The 8,817-nt window shown below is 38.4% G+C and overlaps 1 protein-coding gene across 1 annotated transcript in view; it reads left to right on the forward strand.

Annotated features, from left to right (window-relative positions):
• col9a1a (collagen, type IX, alpha 1a) overlaps positions 1-8,817 on the forward strand; it is a 22,170-nt gene that overhangs the window by 4,229 nt on the left and 9,124 nt on the right. Inside the window, exons 6-24 of the mRNA XM_046028535.1 lie at positions 1,079-1,132; positions 1,282-1,317; positions 1,903-1,926; positions 2,687-2,740; positions 2,933-2,986; positions 4,045-4,077; positions 4,622-4,678; positions 4,828-4,881; positions 5,100-5,153; positions 5,290-5,343; positions 5,775-5,828; positions 5,926-5,979; positions 6,502-6,555; positions 6,725-6,778; positions 6,922-6,975; positions 7,078-7,122; positions 7,264-7,317; positions 7,540-7,593; positions 8,406-8,459. Of these exons, the coding sequence (XP_045884491.1) occupies positions 1,079-1,132; positions 1,282-1,317; positions 1,903-1,926; positions 2,687-2,740; positions 2,933-2,986; positions 4,045-4,077; positions 4,622-4,678; positions 4,828-4,881; positions 5,100-5,153; positions 5,290-5,343; positions 5,775-5,828; positions 5,926-5,979; positions 6,502-6,555; positions 6,725-6,778; positions 6,922-6,975; positions 7,078-7,122; positions 7,264-7,317; positions 7,540-7,593; positions 8,406-8,459 (951 nt within the window). The remainder of the gene's footprint in view (positions 1-1,078; positions 1,133-1,281; positions 1,318-1,902; positions 1,927-2,686; positions 2,741-2,932; positions 2,987-4,044; positions 4,078-4,621; positions 4,679-4,827; positions 4,882-5,099; positions 5,154-5,289; positions 5,344-5,774; positions 5,829-5,925; positions 5,980-6,501; positions 6,556-6,724; positions 6,779-6,921; positions 6,976-7,077; positions 7,123-7,263; positions 7,318-7,539; positions 7,594-8,405; positions 8,460-8,817) is intronic.

Below are 8,817 nucleotides of genomic sequence, written 5' to 3' on the forward strand. Positions count from 1 at the left end.
TTTTTTTTTTTTATCAATCAATCAATTCTGATATTATTCTCACCAAATGTAATAGTGAGATATGGGAGTGCTGTGAGAAGCAGAGGCAGTTTGTCTCTTAGATGTTGTGAAGAAATATCCAGGTTAGCCAAACATATTTGGAAGAGAAAACAGCCCATTACAGTTTACAGACCGACCTGGTTTCCACTGTACTTTCAGTGGTTGCATTCCTTTTCGGGTTTACTTGCAAATAAAGCAATCTGCATGGGCCTGAAACTGAGACCCCAACCTGGCCTGTACCCACGTCTACGTCACGGATCTGGCCCAACTAAACTCAGCTGCTGCTGCCAAACCTGAAGCTAACCCGAGAGAAGCTGTATTTTTCCTATATTTCATTCATTACTGATTGATCGTTTGCCAGGCGAATGTTAGTTCACATTAGTTAAACTCTGCCTTCTCACTTTGCATTATGTAACTGCAACACATGACGCACATGGACATGACCCAAAACCCGATACTTTGGGCCATTCCTTCAGGTTCAGGTCAGGCAGAACAATTCTAAAATAAGTCGTTTGATAATCTGGTCTGCCCTATCTGGCTTTGTTATAGCTTGTTGTTTATTGCAGTGTTCCTAGAAATTACTTCGGAGGGCATGATTATTATTAACCGACGGATACAAAGATCAAAACGATGAAAATAAGACCCAGATGATGAATATTGGTTTTCCTTTAAATTGCTCATGACATGCTATTTCAGGTCTAGTTTCATTCACAGTCAAGAGTCTGTACATTTTCATTTGTTTGCACATAAATAGCAATAACAAAATCATGTGAGAGTGATGAACAATATCAGTATGTGGACTTAAATTTTTGTTAACATTGGTTTGTCCCATGTAAAGAATTATTCATTTAAAACGTTCTTAATTGTACAACAACATATTTTATCTGTATTCCGACAAAATAAGTTGTTTTAGGACCCTTTTATAACCCTAACCCTAGAGATAAAAAGTCTGTGTGTAGCGTTCACAATGTTGTGCTGTATTTTAAGCATTGTTTTCATCAGGTAAAGTTGTTTTTAAAGGATTTGGTCATCTTTGTAGGGACCTGTTGGACCTCCTGGAGATCCAGGCCCAGTGGGTCTAAAGGGGGGAAAAGTAAGTTCATTATAATTTTATTGAATTAATTTAGCTATTGAAATGTCAGGGCTGATTCTCACACACAATGTATGATTATATAAATATTCTTATTCCTGTGGTACTCTGACATTTCAGATTTCACATTTCTGTTCTTGTTTGTTTGTCAGGGAGATCCAGGGGCACGTGGGCCTCCTGGGGAGCCTGTGAGTACAAATATTCACCTGAATTACATTTACATTCATTTGTTTTCACAATATTCAGATTAGATCAGCAGTGCAGATACAATATCATGTGAAGGTGTTAGGATACATATTTAAGGCTAAAATGCACAATAATATGATTTGTACTTATTTCTGTTTATGATAAACTGCTCAGTAAAGAACTGATATCATGTGAAGAAAACAGTATCAGACTTATTTTCACCTGATGTGCTGATTATGTGAAGTTACATAATTCTGTACATATACAAGTTCAGGTGTGCCTGCTTTTTTAATTAATTATAAAAAATATATAAACATGTCAAGATATAAAGCAAATGTATGTAAAAATACTTAATACTATAGTATCCCTAGTCATAAATATTATTTATTATTATTTTATATTATTATATAACTCTACACTGATATTGTCTGCACAAATAAAAAAGAAAAAGAAGAAAGAAATATGTTAAATTATGATGCATTTAGCTCCCTCTTTGAACACTAACAACACTGTGCGTCTCATTATTGATTTCTGTTGACCAGTCAGTCTCCGTCTGACACTGACAATCTATGATTTCTCTCTCACAGGGTGTAGGACCTGATGGGCTTGATGTGAGTACCTACAATATCACATTTATACACTATGCTGTTAGCGTTAGAATATTCAGTTTAGGTTGATATTGGTAAGTTAAACATTGTGGTTACCAGTTCACTTTGATAGACTGTTGGCAGAGTTGCAGGCTGTGCCATGGTTACAGTAAATGTTGCTGATATTATTACCACAACCGCAGCAGAGATACTGCAGGTAAAGGACAATGCAAACAAAAAGATTTACAGTAAAATGTATAAAGAAACTTGAATGTTCACTCACATGGCAAAAATAAACATGTCCTACAAATGAAGGGTTGAGCAGTAGTAAACATTCGCCATTACTGTGAGATCTAATTTTCATATGTAATTTTCATTCCATATAAGAAAAAGATTGAAGAAAATTTTTTGAACGTGAAGCTCCTGTTTTAGACAAATTAGTGCCATTCTGAAGGCACATGATGTGCAATATCATATTGACATTATGGAGTTACATAACACCAAGCTGACCTCTTCTGTGATGTCTCGGTGTACTGACCACACCCAGAGTACACTCCTACATACTCCTGCAGGAAGGTGAGAACTTCAACCACCGGAGGTCAGCAACAAAAAGCTGGTGTTAAGTTGTGTTACTCTTTTACAGGATTGTATTTATGTCATGTGTGTAGCATGTAGACCAGTGTTATAAATGATATACAGTACATTTTTTTTTTTATTTGTTACAGTGTTAGAAGCTTTATTGCAACAGATTTTTCAACAGAAGTTTGTTGCGGTTTATTAACAGGGTATTCCTGGTACAGACGGGCTGCCAGGTGAACTGGGCAAAGTTGGACCACCTGTGAGTACACTTATCATTTTAGTTATGTAAAGTTTGTCATGTTTACATTCAAGTAAAGACTTTATCTATTTCTAAATGTTATAAGTACTTAAACATTAAGTAAAAGAACATAAGAAAAAAATAAAAAGTATGTTGATATGAGTAACTATTTATAGTCTGTCACTGTATTAATATAGACTCTCTTTCTCACAGGGTGCGAGAGGCAAGAGAGGACAAGTGGGTCTTCCTGGTCCTGCTGGACCACGGGTAAATATCACAGCTTCTTTTGTATCACACCTTCTTTGTCCACTGCTGTGTTCAACACTATTGGGGAGACATCTTTTTAAAAGTAAAGGAAAAGTAATATGTTTTACTTTTATGGTGGCAAGTAAGTACTCATATTACTCATGTAAGGTTTAGCAGAGGTGTGGACTCAAAAAAGACTTTGACTTTAACACCAATGACTTGTGACTTTACTTGAGCCTTTCGTTTAAAATGCCCCTTTGCCACTGCATGGTACCAGCTCAACTCGCCTCGACTCTACTCGTCTTTTTTGGTTTTCCATCGGGGAAAAGTTTTACCTGTACCTGGTACCTGGTACTTTTTTCCGTATCACCTCAGTCGAGGTTCCAAGCGAGCTGAGTTGAGCTGAGGCGATACTAAAATGTTTTGTGAAAACACCGCAGACTACTGACTGGTCAGAGATCGTCCCCAATCGCTGCGTCATCATTGCACGGGCCGGACAGAGGCCAGCAACAGAGAGATTAATATTTTACAGTTTTTATTTGTTATTTCATCACTAAATCTTCTTCTGAGAAGTTTTGAGGTAGAAATCAACTGTGTAGATTTTGAATATTGACAGTTTTACAAAAAGTGTTGGCTGATGAAAACTGACTTGATGCTCTCCCCAAGCCCAAATATAAATTATATTTTAAAAACTGTGTGCAGGGCATCAACACATGACTTTTGTTGTGTGAAATTGCTCCTCTGACTTTTTTCTGTAGACGTTAAGTCTTTATTCAATAGTTTTTTCATTCATTTCTCTTGTTTAAAATATGAAATGGTAATAAATTTGATATAGAGCACATTATGACTTGTTTAGGACTCGTAACTCAAAGTTTAGGACTTGAGACTCATCGGTCTGACGCGCCTGTCTCAACGTCAGACTGAGACTTGAGACTTACTTGTGACTTGGAAAACAATGACTTGTTCTGAGTTTTAGTGTAATGTGTTTCTTGTACGTTCATAAAAAGGTATATTCTGGAAAAAACACCCTGAATAATTTCAAGTTTATTTAAGCTTAACCAAATTGTGATTTTCTCTAGGGTCCTCCAGGCATATACCAAGGCGAGGAACTGGTAAGCTTGATCCCAAATTACATTATTTACAACCATTTCAAAACTGCTTTCTGCCTTTACAATTATAACTCCCACAGACACAGAACACAAAATACTTTATATGATGTGAAACATGCTACAAATGCAAGACTGTTCAGGATGATTCAAAACTGATAGGAAGACAATATTAATCTAAAACACAGAATAGAACAAGAAACCCAGCTGATTGGCTCACATAGTACCACAAGAATTAGAATCACTGAATCATGCTTTAAGGGACCATAATTGTGTTTTACTTTTACCATCTGTCAGCATTCAATGAAAATGTCTCTTTTTTTTGTGGACTGAATGTAGGGGCTGTTGTGTTCACGTACTCGTAGAAAAGCTCCAACATCTGAGACTTGAGAAATAATTACGTAAAGTACAAACAATTTGTAGTAAATAGGCAAGACATAAATACTTTTGTTCATTTGCTCTTGCTGGCCGGGACAGGGGTCACTGTCAGTGGAGCCCCCTAGTGGCAGGGCTCTTCCATGACCTCAAATTAGGTTGTTGTGTTTTTCAGTGTCCCAACGCCTGCCCCTCTGGTCTGCATGGACATTCTGGTCTCCCCGGCATGAAAGTAAGGGAAATTTCACTGATGTAATTTTCTCTCTGGGACATTGACTAACATTAAATAATTTAATATTTTTAATTTCACCTTAGCTTGAGCTGTTCAGTAAAACTAAATGCAATTCATAAATAAAAGTAACTTGTTGATTCTGCCTACAGGGCCACAAAGGGGTTAAAGGTGAATCTGGAGAGCCCGGAAGGCAAGGACACAAGGTAACATCTTTCCTTTCCCACTGTGCAGCCTCTATGATCTATTCCTGTAACAGATGACATGCAAACATATTTTTAAGAATTAAACACAGTATGCTGCTTATTGACATAAATGTTTGAAATTGAGACAGTTTCTTGTCCACAGTTTTCTCTGCAGGTTTTGCAAAACTAAAAATAGATTTAAAACATTAAATATTATATTGTGTTACATTCTCTTTCAGGGAGAGGAGGGCGAACAAGGGCAGCCGGGTGAAGTTGGAGCTCAAGGACTACCAGTAAAATACTTTCCCATTCTCTCTATGAATGTTCTCTCCACATCAAGCCTGCTTCAAATGACATGACTCCTCACAGTCAAACATATTAACATGGGACATTTGTGTCTCTTTTCCTCTATCCGCTGAGTAATTTTAGGGCCCTGGTGGAGCAAGAGGCCTCCCAGGAATAATGGGCTCCAAAGGGGACAGGGTAAGGGGTCACACATGCCGCACACGAGTTTCATGGATTTGTAAAACAATATAAAAAATGGCTGAGCGAGATACATGATGACCGACTGCAAACATACAGTCACAAAATATAATCAGAGAGCATTAAAACATAAAGACAAATCTACAAAGTTCTTTTGTTTGTTTTATTTTTTTTTAAATAACTGTAAATCTCTAATGTTCAAAACTCATTCTTTTTCTTCTGATGCAAACAAAAGCCATCATCAGTCAACACTATAAGTCAACTGTCTGATCTAATGACTGCATCTACAACGTCTGCACTGAATCAGTAACCATGTACACTTTGTTGTTTGTGTTGATATATATTGATTAAATTTGTACCTTATAATTACAAAAATCAGATGTTAAAAACAGTACAACACTAACCACAGCAATTTCCCATCTCACAAACAGGGGCCTCGAGGAATAGCTGGCGAAGCAGGACCTCGTGGAATCCAGGGTGCCCCAGTGAGTACCCATCTTTGTTTGTCACCACTGTTGACCGGCCACACTGCCTTGTTATTTATTAACCAAAATACTGATTAAAACTGATGACATTTTTTAGGGCGATCCAGGCCAAAGAGGAGCCATAGGTGAGCTCGGGCCAACGGGAGTGCAGGTGAGATCTTAAACACAAATCAGACCAAAAACAACAGTGGCACAATTTAGCCGCTGTCAACACAAGTAGTTCACATTATACACTTGTTGTTGTACACATGTTTTACTGTCTGGAAATATATAAACCGATTTTATGAGACTTACTCTCAACATGTTCAATGATGTCATTATGCTCTGTTTGTTTGCCTTGTCACACAGTTTCTCGTATGTCTGCGTCTTTCGTTTCTCCTCCCAATGACTCATGTCAGGGGTCTGAGACTGTGGTCCTCCCTTCAGACAAAGCTTGGAAAAGGCGCCTGCCTCACCCCCCCTTAGTTTATCTGCTTAGTTCTGTTGATTCCTGGATGCCCATTGGATCGTGACTGTATAATCTCATAGACACTCAACAATTGAGCCAAGACAGCCTAATATTGCTGTTTGACAACTGAGAAAGTTGGAGTGGAGGCCCGCCTTCCACTGTGTTTTGTAATTTGCGTTATAATAAATTTAACTTGTTTCAGTTTCCTTCTTTGTTTCTTAATAGGGGGATCGAGGTCCACCTGGAATCAGAGGAGTGCCAGGGCCAAAAGGAGAGCCTGTGAGTCCTGCTTCATCTTATCAATCAATAAATCCCCCTTCCTATCTAACTGTTGTCCATCTGCTTTCCTGTACACATAGCCACCTTTTTTTCAAACTCTGCTACATAACCACCAATTTCTAACTACCTTTTCCCCGTTGTGAATGTTGTTGATTTACCATGTCAACAGGGCCTCCCTGGTCCAGATGGCCGTGAGGGAATACCTGGGCTGCCAGCGACCAAGGTAACTTCTATCTATTTTCATAGTGTGTGAAAGTAATCGAGGGATTTGAGAAGCTTTTAGATAGAAAGTCTAAAAGCAGTCCTTTAAAAAGAACTAGAGTCCTTTAGCATTTCCCCCTGACAGTTTGTTAATGTTGTTTTTAGGGTCTTCCAGGGAAAAGTGGAGCTCCAGGAGATGCTGGTCCACAAGGACTTCCTGTAAGTGTGACCTCAAAGGCATCCCTGATTTCATCATTAACAGTGTGAGGTTTGCCCTTTTGAGCTCAGATGCTGATGTTTGATACCATTTTCTTCATGTAGGGTGTACCAGGCTCTTATGGCCACAAAGGAGTCAGCGGCCCAAAGGTATGATCAAAATGTATACAATACTGAGTAACAGTAACATTAATATTAATAACAAATATTTCAACAACTAATACTATTGCTGATGGCCTTATCTAGATGTTATGTGATGTTACGGCACTGTTTTTCTCTATTTGTCACCAGGGTGTCACAGGTGATCCAGGTGTTGTAGGACTGATGGGGTCACCAGGAAAACAAGTAAGTTTGAAGCAAGTTGAAACACATGCATTGTGTTACAATAAAATGAATTTACTTGTAAAGCACGTTAACCACATTAATCTGCCATTAATTTAGTCTACATCTATAATTGTTTGAGGTATTTTAAGGATTGGGACATTTCCTCAACTCACAAAATAATCAATTAATCGATTTCGTGGAGCTCTGAGAATTATTTTGATTTGATGTCTTATTTGTTTTCAGGGCGAGCAAGGCGAGCAGGGAGAGGTGGGACCTGGCGGACCCAGAGGAGGACCAGTGAGTGAGCTTAAACTACATTTCACTTAAAAGCTACCAGATACAGTTTTTCTCCCTGAAAAAGGACATATATATATAGTCCTGCACTCCTCCCCATAACTTCACTTCGTGCCCCAGCCCCTGCCACTCATCCTGATGAGACACATGTGTCCCAGAAGCTTCCAAGGCAGACCTGACTGTCCCCAGTGTTTCTAACCCTGTCCCTGACTACTGAACCCAACCAGGACAGTCACAACCAGCTCACAAGCCCCAAAATGCCTTGAGTTAAATTACAGGCACAAGGTTTCTAGACAAATGAACAGAGTGCAGAAGACTGCATATTGTGGCCTGTGTTAACCTGATTAAAGTCTGATTATAGGATACTAATAAAACTAAACTGAGAAATGCACAAGATCACATAATTGATGAAAACCAGCCAGAACATGTTCAGTCTGCTGCAGAATTTTCATGTTTTCATCATGCAGATTCTACACCACTGCATCTACATCTAATATAATAAAATACAATATGGGTAACACATCTTGATGTCCGTGACTGTCCAGAAGGAAATTCACTTTGCAGAAGCTGGCACAGAAAACAAAAAACAAAAAACCTGCATTAAAGCATTAAAGTTCTTAATGTGGCACGTTGTTTATAAAATAATTTACTGGAGCTCTACATTAAATTATTATATTACTAATTACTATATACTCATAGCCATCGGTCTGGGCAGCGTCGTAAGGCACGCTGATAGGTCAGAAGCTAGCTTTGATACATTTAGGCATTTATTTGTCTATCTACCCATTTCTACCTTTTTCTTTTCTGTCTTTTAGGGTGAACGAGGGCCGAGAGGGCATGACGGGCCTGCAGGATTACCAGGAGCAAGGGTAAGACTTAAGAGTGTGTCTAATATCAACCCAACACCTTGACACCACACCACACCAATGACAGCTGCACAGGTGGAGGTGACAGGAGAGTTTAGTCAAAACTGGTTTTACATTCACTGTGGGATGAACCTTCAACAACAGCTGGAAGTCACGCAGTGTTCTGTGTGATTATCAAAATAATGTGTTTGTTTTAATGTGTACAGACTAAGGGAAAAGGCAGACCAGAAGTGAAAATGGTACATTTACTAGCAAAAACAGGTTTTAAAAATAAGCTGCTGTAGATATCTCCCTCTATCACAAATGGGCAGGACAACAATGAGTTTTTGTATTTTACAGGTAAAAGTAAAAAAAAAAAAAA

This window comes from Micropterus dolomieu, linkage group LG01 (genome assembly GCF_021292245.1).
Source record: "Micropterus dolomieu isolate WLL.071019.BEF.003 ecotype Adirondacks linkage group LG01, ASM2129224v1, whole genome shotgun sequence".
NCBI classification, from domain to species: Eukaryota; Metazoa; Chordata; class Actinopteri; order Centrarchiformes; family Centrarchidae; genus Micropterus; species Micropterus dolomieu.